Raw genomic sequence first — 14,724 nt, 5'->3', positions numbered from 1 at the left:
CGCTATTCGGGCTTTATCAACACTTTATATTATAATTCAACTACAGATTTAATATTTGTATTTTCATTGCAAGAAAGTAATTGCAAAGTAACGATTCGTTACTTTTTGAGTAACTGTAACGCGTTACTTTCCATAATTAGTAACTTGTAACTGTTACTAGTTACATTTTTAGCGAAAAAACTGTAACTGTAACTAGATACTTTTATAAAGTAACTTTCCCAACTCTGCGAATTTAGTTGTTACGTCACAAGTTTCTTACAGCGATCATTTACGTTCGGGAGAATTGTATCATCGAGATCTCATGAATACAGTTGTATGCCATAAAGAATGTAAAATATGAAAGAGAGAGAGAGAGAGAGAGAATGCTATTGATTATTAATGACAGCGATGGTGGTCGTCGAGAGCGAAAACATATATTCAGTATCTTCTGTTGAGTATCCACCCAATCTTTTCTCGCAGTCGTTTATCCTTGTACCTCAAAGTTCCCGATAGCGTCAGCCAAAACGAAAAAGAAAACCGAGCACCGCAAAGTTTAGAAACTCGCGAAAAATCTTGAAACGGTAAATTGTACCCTTTCTTGTTGTTTCTAAATATCGATTCTATTTTAAAGATTGTGTGATAAGAAAAACTTGAACCTACTATAATTCTAAAATTAGGTAAGGATAAAATCACGGAACTTGTTTTTTGAAGAGATTGGATTACATTTTAAAACTTATGAATATTCAACTGGGAAAGATGTTATATAACCAGACAAAGCAAGCAATCTATAGAAACCTTGTTATGCGACGAAACGGATTCCTAGAAGAGGAGGAAAGTTTTGTGAATAAAACTTACACAATCTACACGGAATGAAATAAATTCTTCAGCGGAACGGAAGCCACAGGCTACACGAAATATATTACATTATAAAAGTATCTAGTTTTCTATGAGAAAAGTGTCATAATATTTAGATTACTTAATCAATATTGAGCTCATCGAATAATTAATTTGAATTAACGCCACCTTAACTAATTGTTATTCATTACGTCATATTCCGATTTATAATATTCATATTGAATACTGATTGAAAATTACTTGAATCTCTCTCTCTCTCTCTTGTATTAAAATTCGGTTAATCTTAACTAATTGTTAGAAACGTGTCCTTAGAAGTAGGATCTTCTTTCTATCAACTCAATACCTTCGACGTTTGCCATCTCGTAGATCTCATCGCATTTGAACAGAGGGAAATTGGAGCGGAGGGGCGGGGTGGCGCAGGCATAAAAATAGTAACGGATTCCTTTTAACGCATGGTAGCGCGATCTTCTCCAGATGGGCATTCCTGGTCAAACCACATCCCGTCCTCCGCCGGCGATATTCAAGGTGGATGTTTCTTGCGGTGCGTCCTCTCCCTCTCTTCTCGTTCCTTTTCTCACCGCGGTTATTTCCAACTTGGCTGGCCGCGGATCTCCTCTCTTCCTCAGTATGTTTGGTTACTATTATGCAGTTGCACGCGCGCGTGCATCGGCGAACCACTATCGCGGTCCCGATACGACAGGGGTCTCAATACCAATTACGTACCCGTTCGTTTATTTTGCGGCTTTGCGCGTTACAGATCTTACCGTAATGCCCTTTTGTACAGCGCCAGGATTCCCTCTCGCTTCCCTATTATACTTCTTGCATCTCCGATATTATACCGGCGTAGCCTATTATTTCGTCTCTATCCTATTATTCCCTTACCACTGAATCAACACGATATAAAACGTTATGATAGCAATTAGAGGCAGAATAATCCCCAGATTTAAATATTTATCCGTTTGACTCCAACTTGAACAGCCATTAAGCTTCGCGCGAGACGAGCGAGAATTTTAGAAATTTCGTCAGACGTATTAAAGATTAATACTTCTCTGCAGAGAATAACTATGTATTTTATATTAGTGGCATGAATGATTAAAATTATTATAATTATTCGCACTCTTAACATTTGACACGTTTCGACTGCGGGATGAGGGAGAGACGAAAAAGGGAGGCCACTTCCCTTCGTGAATGTTCAATCGAGTGGGAAAGTCGTTGCACCACCGTCGTGAGAAATACGCGTCAAACGCAGAAGAGCGAGAAGACGGGGGAAGAAACTCGATTCGCTCGTGACCGATTTTCTTTGCCTACCGGCGGCGACAGAGCGACGGCGACGGGCGACGGCGGCGACCGCGGCCGCTCGCGCGCAGACGGCGGGAAGAAAATCTGGAAAGGAGTTGGGCAGGCGCGGGCAGGGGGACCGGGATGCCAGTTAACGTCGTAAATCGCATCCCTCGGAATTTATGCGTAATCTACGGTGACCTACGGCGAGCGGTTTAATGTTGCAGAGTTATGCGCCGGGGATACACGCGCGCGTTAGCGCACGCTTCGCGAGCCACATGACACGTACACGCGCGCGCGCGCCCGCACCACGCCGTGTATTCACGCACGCGTGCGTGCATGCGTACGCACTTGGGTACGTAAGCGACCTAGCCCAATCTCGGCGGCCCACGCCGAGTCACAGAAGGGCAAGGGAGTAGCTCCGCGCATTCCCCGCGGACGAAGAAGGCATAGAAGAGGAGGATGAGGAGGAAGGAAAAGAACGGCGGCGAGGAGGAAGGCCACGGACGGTATAAGAGTTAGCAGGGCGGTGCGTGGGTCACAATGCCCTCGGGCTCTTCCTCCTCCCGCCTCTCTGTACCGGAGACCTCAGCTTTTTCCTCGTCTTCAGCATCACTCGACCTCTTCTTCGTCCTCGTCCTCGTCCTCGTCGTCACCGTCGCGGTCCACGACGTCGTCGTCGTCGTCGTCGTCGTCGTCGCGTCGGTGCGCGCCGCGACTCGTTATGGAAAGCACACGCAGATATTGTTGCTCGTATATATGGAGGGTACCAGGGAAGCGCGTCGTGCTTGTACTATGCAGATGATTCCGCGATATGGGCTATTCATTGTGAGTCATTTAAGAGTTTATACGCGGTCGGTACGCACGTCTATATACACGGCCGCGCCGCGATATGTTATTATATTGCGTATTGAAAGCTCCGAGGTACACGGCATATTTGCGCGTACGAGAGAAAGAGAGAGAGGAAAAGAGAAAGAATGCCTTTATCTGAGAGTATCGAAAAAATTATGGCATTTACACAGATTCGCTAGTTGAATCAAGAACGCGAAAGGCTAGAGAAAATAGCTGCGGTCTCATTATAATTGTACACGTAATAGAGATATATTTTCTCTAATATATCATTTATCTCATATCTGTACACTGGGAAAACTACTTTGATTGTATCAACAAGACATGATAGAATGTATTTTGGCTAATCCAAACAGAATTTCTAGTTAGCACGACAGGGCTCGATATTTCGTAACCAGAAGTTTGCTAGACTTCACTACACATCTGGTAAATCCTAAAAGAATTCTGATTCGTCCATTTTCTAACAGACGACTGGTTGAATCTACCAGATTTTTTTTTCAGTGTAGAATTTTCCTTTATATCACAACGTAGAAAGATATTTAACTTTGTTCGAAAAATATGTGTGTTTAATTCTCTACCTTCCTAGATTTGCATTTGTGCTGCTGAGACATAATTCATTTAAAAAATATGGAGACTCAATCTTGCACTGAAAAAAAGTCTGACAGATTCAACCAGTTGTCTGTTAGAAAATGGACGAATGAATTCCTTTAGGATTTACCATGAAAGATATTTCATAACCAGAAGTTTGCTAGACTTCACTACAAATCTGGTAAATCCTAAAGGAATTCTGATTCGTCCATTTTCTAACAGACGACTGGTTGAATCTATCAGATTGTTTTTTCAGTGTTGGTATTTGAAACACGTAAAATGCGTGTGTGTTTACAGCATATAAGATTTCGGGGAGATATTAAGAAGGCTCTTCTTTTGAATGTTAATTTGAATAAGAGTAGAATTTCACAGATAAAAATATATTTTCAATACGGTCACGTGGACCACCATGGTCAAGAGTTAACGACGGCTAAACTCGGAACTACGATAGATTACGTATCGAACGCTAGATTTATCCACACAAAGTATCACGTTTCCTTGACGGTGTCCCGGTTTCGCAATGAGAACTAACGCGATCGCGCAATCGCACGTCGATCGCGTCAATCGATCCGCGGGAGATTAACATTCCGATCGGACGATACGCGGCGATACTTCCTGTGTGCAGTTTCCGAGCGCGTTACGTGCGGTATGCACCGGCGACGGCCTCGGCGGCCTCGACGGCGGCTGCGATTACGATCGTCGGCGTGGTCTTTGCCGGAATACCGATGAATAAACAGGGGAGAGTCGTGATAAGCGCCCGGAGCCGTAGCGCGCCGGCACGCATTATGCATGCGCGAGAGCGAGAGTAAATGACGGAGGTGGCAGCGCTGATGATGGTGATGATGCAAAACGCGATGATAATAATAACGACGACGTGGACGTCGTCGGGAATGAAACGGACACGCGTCTGCCTGCCTGCCTTGCCTGCTCGCCTGCCTGCCCGCGTGCATCTTCGCGCGCGTCCTCCGCTTCGAGGGGGCGAGTTTTTCCAGGCCGCCGGGGCCCGTCGAGGCCCCCTCGCGCCTACGATACATCCCGTGAATAGAGTAGCGGAATGGAAGGCCGCGACGATCGGTCAATCGTGTGTAATTGGCGAAACGGCGATTAACATAAATGACGAAGCCAGGGGTACTTTTGTCAGCCCCGTCAAACGGATTCGATTGTATCGTGGTCAACTGATCGATTTGGAATTCCAGCTAGTCTGTTTCATGCGATTCGCACGGATTTACGCTACGTGAATTTCGATAACGCGTAATCTCATTTGACGTTTCATCATCGCACCGCTCCGAAACTTTTAGTGGTAAACGGACATACGAATTGAATTTGTGCACTCGGCACGTACTCTCCAATCCGGTTCGATCGATTATAGCTCGACAATAATCGGATAGTCGTCCAATCTATAGACATTCGAGATCAATAACGTTAAAATCGGATTATCGCGAAAGAACATCAATTATGGTCCAATAGATTCCTTTTATCCATCTTGTTTCCGGACTATAAATTCTTGGATCGATGCGATTGGATATGATCCTCCACCGGGATCCGAGAAGTGAATTATGCTCGGAGTAGTTCGGATGAGAAAGCGGTAGTTATGTATATAGAGATAGTACTTAGAAAGACGCTGAGTCGCTGAATGTAACGTGCGATTTTTCTGCTTTGACTCAGGAGGATTATAGTCAACGCAGACGCTTATCGACACCTAGCGGCAGCCCGAGCCCTCCCAGACCGACCAGACTCTCGAGATCCACCGGCACTCTCACCAGAGAGGAAGAGTCCTTCTGCGAGTCCAGCAACACCCTGACCAGGGACAACCAGGGCCAAGAGGCGGAGAGGAAAGGCTGGTTCAAGTCCCTCTCGAGGAAGAACAAATCCAACGCCACAGTAAGCGTCGTGTTCCCAACAGTTTTATTTTCCCACCTCTATCACAACCTTTCCTATTCCTGCTTCTCTACTCCTAACAATTTATCAAGCCTGCTAATTGTAAGAACCGCTGACGCACGTAAAAAATCTCAATTTTGTAATTATTGCTGGCGACCCTGAAGAATATTCCTGCTAGGATATAAATTGTTGCACTTAATTATTGGGTAAAAAACTAAAAGAGGACTAAGTCGACTCCTTTAAAATGTGCGAAAGCGTTCGATATTTGCAATTAATCGTTCAACGAACAGATAAAAAATTACGAAAGCTCTAATGTACATAATGTAATAACGAGCCATGCATCATTGTAATAATTTCGCGCGGAATTATATTATTAAAACAGCACGGTGATCGTTAATAATAGCGTACAAACGGAATACCTCCGCGTCGGTTGACGTCATTTTTGAGTTCGTATGACGTAACCAGATGTTGAAAAACCGACGACCGAAAGCGGCGAGTCGGACGGGCCAGGCTGATCGTATTAGGAATCGTCGAGGAAACACCGTCGTGTTTGGACCCGCGGCCGGAAACGCGACAAATCATCCCTCCGAGAGAGCCTGGAATCTTTTTCGCGGGTATTATCCGATAACTAGCGGATTCTCCCCGGATCGTGCCGTGGTTATCTCGCGCGCAACTCGCGCACCAGTCCCGTGCGCATTCATCAGTCAGATCGCGGGTCGCTGCGCGGAGCCATTAGGGCAGCGCAACCTCCAATTACGGGTTTGATTAAATGCTTAACTAACTCCGCGCTCTGTGGTTTAATTTAATCGCGAGATTAAGTGCCGATCAGGAGGTTGCTTGCCTAGCCCTATAGGCCGACCGTATCGTCCCGCGCGCACGGGAATAATCTCTATCAGGTCCCGATTCTCCGCCGATCTTAGGCAGCGGAAAGGAGAGGAGAGGAGAGCAGAGACCTCCTCGCCGCTCTCCTCGCGCGCGCTCGCGCGCTCGTTCGAGATGATTGCGTGCGTATGAATCTCACCGTGGACGATGATCTATCGGATGAGTCGGCCCGGGGAGAATCATGACTCATGAAGGCGCCGTGCGATGCAACGACGGGGGGAAGCCGCGATTTTTGCGAGCCGCGGGAAGAATACAGCTTTGTACACGCTCGCGCGATTTTCTCCCGGCCGACCGAGAGACGAAGGGGCTGGATTCCGAAAAATCGCGACCTTCGATGGAGGCCAGTTACGTCTGACTTCGCGCTCGTCGCGAACAATTGACAAAGAGTCGGGGATCTACGTTACCGCGTTTGCGCGTCGTATTCTATTTTCTCGCATTCCCGTTAGGACGCTCAAAGTGTCCTTAAAATCCTCGTTCTTAAATCTTATTCTCTACCTAGTGGACAGTGTCTAATAGCAAACACGTGATAAGTTTGTATTGGATAAAATCGCGACTGTCGTTAAGCCCGTATCAGGCTACGGATTGAGATTAGATTGAAATTTGACCAATCGGAGTAAAGTTTACTAATTTCAAGTTTAGTTGCTTTTACTCTAATTGGCCACAGTCTAATCTCAATCTCAATCCGTAATCTGATACGGGCTTTATAGATCTATTAAAGCCTAATACTACAATGTGCTTTCTGCATCTGGAAACATTCTATTTTGTATAAACAAATCGAAACGCTTAAAAAATTTGTCGACTATGTACAATTATACAATGTATAATATAAAAATTATTAACTTGCACAAATCTTTTAAACGTATTCATTGACTACGAAATAGAATGTTTCTAGACGCAGAGAGCACATTGTACATCAGGCTGTAGATTCAATTAAAATAGTATTCGTATTTGCTGAACCTTATTACAATACAATGCGACATCTGGGTAGTAAGAGATAAAAATATTTCGTGGTTCAAATATACGGAAATCCCTTTTATACTTAACAAAACTGACTTTCTTTTTTAAAGAGACGATCTCGTGGAAAATTAGTGGATCTATAGTCAAAGTTAATCGAGACTGGCGAAACCGCCCGTAAAAGTCGGGGAAACTGAAGCCAAGTATGTGCTTAGCTATGAAAATTACATAGTGCCAGGGAATAATATATCATTACAGCGATACGTTTCAATCTATCGCACTTGCGAAGTTCGTCTTCCTCTGTGCGCGAAATTACAACGTCCGACAAATCGATATTTGGAATAAGCGGGCGTAATTGTTATACGCAGAAATAATGTGTGCGCGGCTATATTTGGCGTCTCCCCCTCCCTCGAGATCATGAATAATGAAGCGTCGATAACTTTGCAGCCGGTGGATAAAAAGCCGAGAATACCCGAGAGCGAGATCTTGACGACCGGCACCGAGGATGAGGAAGCTTCCTCTGCGCCTGAACGAGTTTCCGTGCAAAAGAATCTCCGCTTCTTCGGCGATACGGATCAGGAGTCCGTCTCGTCCAACAGAGACCGCAGGTAAATATATACAATATAATATAAACCGCGTATGCACGACCGGTTAAATATTTCGCGCGAGAATTATTTCAATATTTCGACTGTCGACTTTCTTACCGTCATTACGTTCGAATTAATATCGTTTCAAACCAAGATACAATTGTCCACTGCCGCTATTCATCTTGCTCTAATTACTTTACGTACGCCGAATATTTTAATATTTGATTACATCCGAGTATGTTAAAGAATCTAAGTGCAATTGTTCCTTTTTCTCAAAATTACAAAATCTCCTAATTTTTATCAAAGAGAGAATATCTACAGTTAACTAAATAGCTAAAAAGATGATTTTGACCGTAAAGAAGTTTAATTACTTCAATTAATTATTTCAGAAGCAAACGAGTTGACGACCACGCCTGCTCGAGGCGTGATGTCACGAATTCGAAGCGCCACAACTTGGGTATCATGTCAGGCCCAAGGAAATCCTCGAGACTCGCTGAAAGCGCGTTATCTTCGGGCGAGAGTACAACGGGCGACAGCAGCCAACAAAGTCAAAACTCTCAGAGATCGCAGAGATCTGTCGTGTATCTCCATGCTGCTACAGGTACAATATAGAAATTGTACTGCTCGTACAGCATTCGTAATTGTTATAATTCTATGTTAAAAAGAGATGTTATAATTCACTCTTCAGTGCAACATACATTTAATTTCTCGCTTGAAAAATTCAAGAATTAGTCGAAAAAATTAAGGACTGTAAAAACGATGACTTTATCCTAATAAAACTATCGATGCGTTATTCATCTTCTAAATGAACGAAATACCTTTTGCAAATCAAGCTTCTCAGGTTAAATAAAATGGCACTTTAATGCGCTAAATTGAAAATTAAAAAGTGACAAAAATATAACGCCTTGTGTCACATTAAATTTTTCCTAAAAAAGTATTGAATTTACTTTTTCAAATGCATAAACTTTTTCTTCAATATTTTGCATGTAACATCTGGTTGAAACGTTATCGCTGCCAATAACAGTCATGCTCTACGAAGCATATTATTCACTGAACGCTTGAAATGCAATACTTGTCGCATTTGCGTCATTGGAAATGTATAAAAGAATATCATATCGCGCTGGTTAGGTGTTCAAAAGTTATTTAACTAGCTATCTATGTGAATAACGTTCGGTAGTGAAAGTACGGAAAATGTCAAGCGTAACCGCACTCTAATTGCGACTCAAGACCGATATCTGCATTCCAGTCGGCGAAATACCAGGCCCGAATGAACGACGCCGGGCGGCGAGTCGCGAGGAGTTAAATCGACCGTTGCAATCGCACACGAGAACGGTGTCGAGGAGCGTGAGCGTCCTTGCTCCGTGGAAGCCGCGACACTACAGGGAACCGTTCGAGATCAACTACGATCAACAACAGCATGCGAAACCGATCGCGACCATGAGACGCAGGCAACGGAGCCGCGAAACCCTCAGCCGCCGTGGAAAGGAAGCACGGCGAAGCAAGGACAATCTTTCCAAGACAAGTAAATCTCACTCTCGAACAAAACCACTAAATGCCCCGTCAAATCAAACGAATTAAATTCCGTAATCCTCAAATAAGATTAATTGGTAAACATCTGTGTGGCAATGTATCTCTTTCTTTCTTTTGTTCTTAATTTTTGCTAATAACAATTCGCCAAGAATTTAGTGAACAAGTATTTCAATAAATAAAGAACACGATTGTAACGAGTTAAAGTAATTTCAAGTAGTTTTATCAAGTCTCGAGGAAAACGGAAAAAAACTGAATTTGGATTTTCTCGAGTTTTTAAGAACAGTGGATCAAAGATCATTTAATTCGATTTAATTTGAGACTTCATTAAAGAGAGCTGAGCCGCGCAAGTCTAAATTAACGTTATATTGTCCGAAGTTAGTTTCTAATTCGTACTGTTGTCCATAATATGAAGAAAACGATTGTCAATTTTGAATTAATTTACGTCGGCGTAACTATTGAAAGAACAAAGACGTTCACGTGAATCATTGCAGGTACGATCAATCGCAGCACGCTAAAATCGAAGGACAAGCAGAAAGTGGACAGAACTGTTTCCACGGAATCGCTGGCCACCAAATCGCGAGGCATAGGCTCCAAGGCGGAGTTGAACAGATCCACGTCCGTGCCGCGTGACCCGAACAAGAGCGCGGGCTGGTTCAAGCTGAAGAGCAAGAAGTCCCGCGCCTGAATCGGACGGCCATTGATCAATGCTAGTCTCGAGTTTCATAAGTGTAATTCGTAATTTCGTAGGCGATTAATAGGCGCCGATATCCGGCGCGCGCTGATTAATAACGCGACGCGACTTATCGATAATACACACCGTTCTCGTACACCTCTTAACACGCACGCGAGTGTCGATCGCGCGGGTTTTCTAATCTCTTAACCGAGTAGCACGCGATTGCGGCAACGACGCGTTGATCGATTTTGCGATTTTCTTTGGAATATTCTGTGCTACCTAAAACAAAGTTTTAATCCCCGCATAAATAGATATACGCACATATCTATATACGTAACAGAATAAAAACAATTATCCAGATATACATAGGCACACGCGAAGAAGCTTCGACCTCAGTTACTCGTCAAATTAACGTTGTTGTACTCGTTGCGCATTAAATAAATAACGTTCTTTGTAACAAGGAAGATTGCAACAGATCGAATGTAAACTCTGGAAAGGTATATTAAATATCAAGTGCATTCTAAAGTGAGAACCTTCTCAATATGTCGAATATGTTGCGTTACTTCAACAGCTTTCTCTCTGCCAAATTTAACGGATTAAATTTGCTGCGAATGATGAGAATGCGTTCATAATATATTCGCATACATCGACGAATTAACACGCCATCGTGTATTAACTTTTGTCTCTCCCTCGGAATCTGACAAAAAGTGCTTCGACCTCTCGTACTTTCGCGTAACAAAATCCATACGCGTAGCGCATCTCACGAAAAATTAACGCGTCACTTTATTCTACCGTGAATCAAAGTGCCATCCATCATTTTTCTACATTCCTATAGCGTAAATACACTCTTCGTTAATGAAATTCCCGAATGCAAATGTCGAAACGAAACACCTTTCTTTGTGACAAACGTTATATAGCGTAACAAATAGATTCCAGAAGAAATGTATTTTCCAAAATTTTATCCTGACGATCGAGAGATCACCTCGACTTGCGAAACGGGCAGTTACGTACAGCGATACCTACATTTCCCCGTGTATAGATCAATTTCATCTCTGCATGCCTATTGTATATAAATACTTGTGTTGATAATCATAATTCTTAATCTATTTTTACCAGGCCTTATGTGTGTCTTCAGATAAATATATATATATATATATATAAATATAACTCTTCCTCTGTACATTCATAGATCACAGATTACACATGCACTGTTGCGAAATTCTCAACAGGGATCGACACAGACTCCCGTCTATATTTGATAACAGTGTAGCGGAATAAAAGCGCGCGATGCTAGACATTATCTGTTGTACTGTGATACGCTTTTTGCGTGTGGACAAATTAATTACGGCGACATAGTCATCCTTGCACCACAATTACTACTTCATTCCTACCCCCCGGTGCTATCTACGTGTGTGTGTTTGTGTACATATGGATCATCAGGCGATATGCATGTAAATATCATGAATACTGACGATATTGTACGGAATTACGAATAAAACCTATTATCTATTAACACAGACATTGCTCCTCTTTTATAAGGGTAAGACGCGCCAAACGCGAGAATCGAGAACAAGTCTTGTGTCTTGTAACACGATTAATGAACGCAACGATGTAAACTAGCATGTCACTAATAATAAAATGTATTAATGTTAAATGTTTCATAATATTAGGATCAAATCAAGTGGATGTCGCGACTCTTCGCTTCGTTGGAAGGACTTTATGTACGTGTTAATCATTGTGGTACTCACATTTACACAGGATGGATATGGATCAGTCGACGGATAATGGATGAGCAGGAAAAGAAAGGGTAGCGATCGGACATATAACGGTAGTTGATTTAAATCTACAAGTCACACTTCCACAGTTTTATTCAGGTTGTCCCAGCAACACAACGTGGTTCCACATAGTATAAACATCATTCCCAGATAGGTATCTGAAAAATAGAGCGAATTGTGAAGCAACTGATTCGCGACACTTTCCAACGATACGAAGACGATTACCCCGCGCGTACTCACTTCTGTGCGCTTTCTCCTCGCCCAGGAACCAGCCTGTGACCGCGGTGAAGACGAAGGTAAGGGAATTTGAAACCGGTATCGCCAGGGACAAGTCGATGCTCGGCAGGGTCAGGAAGTACAACACCGAGCCGCATTGATTAAGGAGAAACGGCAGCATGTACTGCATGAAAAAGTAAAACAAATTAGATACATACACCACAATGGATCTCTGTCCGAGTTCTCGATCTGAGAAATGTACAGCCAATCAACTTGCCACTTTCCTGGAAAAGCGGCAATTGTACTGGCTGCGTGTTTCTTGGACCGAAGCCTAACGTCGTAGACGCAGACTTTATAACACAAGATCTATTTTTTATAGCTGAACATACTGCATCAGTTGAGAGTTTAGCTCTCTCCTTCCACATTAGAAGGAAAAGGACAAACTCTGAAGCGGTGCAGCTAGTTCAGTTATAAAGACCTCTAAGAGTCAGTTTGATGAAGTCTACGTAGAGACGAACCTTCAGATTGGTGACCAGAAACGCCAACTCCTTGACAAATTGCCCGTAAAAGGACGCGGCCTTGACATCCTCCAGACCTTGCGCGCCTTTCTTTAGAAACGGATTAGTCGCTCCCCAAAGAAGCGCCACCAGACACAGGCATATCACAGACTCTGCAAACACATATTATCGTTTTAACGCGATGCCGAGCATCGTCGAATCTTGTGTTTTTATTCTCTCGCTTTCGTACTGGGCGCATCATTCCAGAACGAATAAAGGGAGAAAGGTTGCCGAGAGTAAAATAGCTCACCGATAGTGACCGCCATTCTCGTCTATCCAACGATTACCTAACGTGAATCATTGCGCGCATCAAACGACATACGTAATGCAAGTCGCGTCACGAGAATAAATTGACACGTTGAACGCCGGGACCTGTTTGTCCTCCTCTGTCAACACCGGAGTGAAATTTTCGTTATTAGATCTGAATTGTATTACATTTACTGCAAACGTGTTAGTTTCCACGAGTTTCGCGCGTTCTTTGCGACCGATAGTGCCGGTGATGCATGGCGTTAAAATCTCAGTCGCTAGGCCTGTTCTTTTCCGCTCAACTGGCTGCGCCTGTTTGGAGGTTATCTTTCTTTTTCCACTTTAAAGGGAAGAAGATAAGCTTTGTACTGGCGCAGGCAGCTAAAGAGAACTGGCACTTTAGGCGCTTGTTTCCTGTTGCTACACTGGTGAAGTAGTAGTGCAATAAATTAGGGTAAGACGAGTATATTTTTTCTCATTCCAGCTTACTGCATAGTTCACCAGTGCAGGAACAGAAAACAAACCTGTTGTCACTTCGTTACGCGACTCACAACCTCCATATCCTCTCGCGCACTCGTCACCGTGAAAACAAATTCATACTAATAAGTCACAAACCCGGCGGTCACTCCTCGCGTAACAATCACGCGAAACTCTGTCGTACGCCGAACGCACGGTCGTCCCGGACGAGGTTGGAAACGCCGCGCGAACGTCTCCCCCTCCACCCCCGCCCCCCGCGACTTCGCCATCTGCAAATGACGTCGCGCGTATCACGTGAACACGACCTGCCGTTACGAAGCACCAATGAGACTGAAGCCGTAGATTTCAAACGCAATGACCGACAACAGCGTCGACGAGACGCCGTCGAAGATCCTCGGCCGCAAATGTGACGAGCAACGCGACTAATTACGGCCACAAGGCAGTAACGCACGCACGTACATACCTGACGATCATCAGCCTAGTCTTCGCCTTGGCGAACGAGCCTCCAAACGACCGTCCCCGGGAGCCGGGAACATTGGCGACACCGGTCGAGTACGCGCGACGCCCGAGTCGCGACGAACGTCCGACACTCCGACGCGGCGCGGAAGATGCTCGCGATCCTTTCTGGCGCGCGACACACACTCGCGGACGGTAACGGACGCGAGAAACGCGGAGCGAAACGAACGCGACTCCTCATGCTGCGGCGCGGCCATGAGTGTCATGGCTGCCGCGGCTCCGCCGCCGACAAGACGCCCGCGATTGGCGGGCGGCGAAACATTACGGGCCAATCGCGTCACGGTATTTCGGTTTGTTCGCCCGGTTTCGCGCTCTTTTCGCTTTGCGCGGGAAATGAAGATTTCGCTCGAGCTTTCGAGGCGGTGAGGCGAGGGGCTCGATTCTCGAATTCATTCGAAAGAGATACGTGTGCGAAAATTGTGCTCTGGCAAAAGTTGCGCGCCGATTGGTCAAAATCCACGCCAACAGCCGATCAGCCTGCAACTTTTCTGCAAGCGCAGAATTTTCGCGTACGTTTCTCCTTGGAGTGAATTCGAGAATCGAGCCCCAGGAGGCGAACGATTGTTGAAAATGCTACGAATTATGAATTACGGCCACGAGGCAGCTACGCGGCACGTACGTACCTGACGATGATCAACCTAGTCCTTGCCTTGGCGGACGAGCCTACAAACGACCGTCCCCGGGAGCCGGGAATATTGGCGACACCGGTCGAGTACGCGCGACGTCGGCGTCGCGACGAACGTCCGACACTCCGACGCGGCGCGGAAGATGCTCGCGATCCTTTCTGGCGCGCGACACACACTCGCGGACGATAACGGACGCGAGAAACGCGGAGCGAAACGAACGCGACTCCTCATGCTGCGGCGCGGCCATGAGTGTCATGG

General features: G+C 44.8%; 2 protein-coding genes across 7 annotated transcripts in view; one reads left to right on the top strand and one right to left on the bottom strand.

Annotated features, from left to right (window-relative positions):
• Window positions 1-11,570, top strand: part of LOC105565356 — a 123,507-nt gene extending 111,937 nt beyond the window's left edge. For both annotated transcript variants that reach the window (XM_012018481.1, XM_012018480.1), the window contains 5 exons: window positions 5,215-5,430; window positions 7,711-7,871; window positions 8,240-8,451; window positions 9,097-9,372; window positions 9,872-11,570. In XM_012018481.1, the coding sequence (XP_011873871.1) occupies window positions 5,215-5,430; window positions 7,711-7,871; window positions 8,240-8,451; window positions 9,097-9,372; window positions 9,872-10,065 (1,059 nt within the window). In that variant the 3' untranslated portion in view covers window positions 10,066-11,570. The remainder of the gene's footprint in view (window positions 1-5,214; window positions 5,431-7,710; window positions 7,872-8,239; window positions 8,452-9,096; window positions 9,373-9,871) is intronic.
• A 322-nt stretch (window positions 11,571-11,892) lies between these two features.
• Window positions 11,893-13,572, bottom strand: LOC105565355 (transmembrane protein 234 homolog). Of its 5 annotated transcripts, none has more exons than XM_012018475.1 (5): window positions 13,372-13,572; window positions 12,852-13,272; window positions 12,563-12,714; window positions 12,069-12,228; window positions 11,893-11,986 (listed from the first exon to the last, which is right to left on the bottom strand). In XM_012018475.1, the coding sequence occupies exons 2-5, from the start codon at window positions 12,865-12,867 to the stop codon at window positions 11,904-11,906; spliced, it is 411 nt and encodes a 136-aa protein (XP_011873865.1). In that variant the 5' UTR covers window positions 12,868-13,272; window positions 13,372-13,572; the 3' UTR covers window positions 11,893-11,903. The 5 variants fall into 5 exon arrangements, with proteins under 5 accessions (XP_011873865.1, XP_011873866.1, XP_011873867.1 ...); XM_012018476.1 differs by having other exon boundaries at window positions 12,852-13,228; XM_012018477.1 differs by having other exon boundaries at window positions 12,852-12,987.
• Window positions 13,573-14,724: the final 1,152 nt, after the last annotated feature.

Source organism: Vollenhovia emeryi, unplaced genomic scaffold, assembly GCF_000949405.1.
Source record: "Vollenhovia emeryi isolate VEMERY1.0 unplaced genomic scaffold, V.emery_V1.0 DF939153.1, whole genome shotgun sequence".
In the NCBI taxonomy this organism is placed as follows: Eukaryota; Metazoa; Arthropoda; class Insecta; order Hymenoptera; family Formicidae; genus Vollenhovia; species Vollenhovia emeryi.
Note: the sequence above shows the minus strand (reverse complement) of the source record. Positions and strands in the feature narration are given on the sequence as shown.

Coding starts and splice junctions, on each gene's coding strand:
- LOC105565355 (XM_012018475.1), bottom strand. Junction 12,229..12,562: donor TTCTGGTCACCAATCTGAAG/GTTCGTCTCTAC, acceptor TTTTTCATGCAG/TACATGCTGCCGTTTCTCCT. Junction 11,987..12,068: donor CGAGGAGAAAGCGCACAGAA/GTGAGTACGCGC, acceptor TCTATTTTTCAG/ATACCTATCTGGGAATGATG.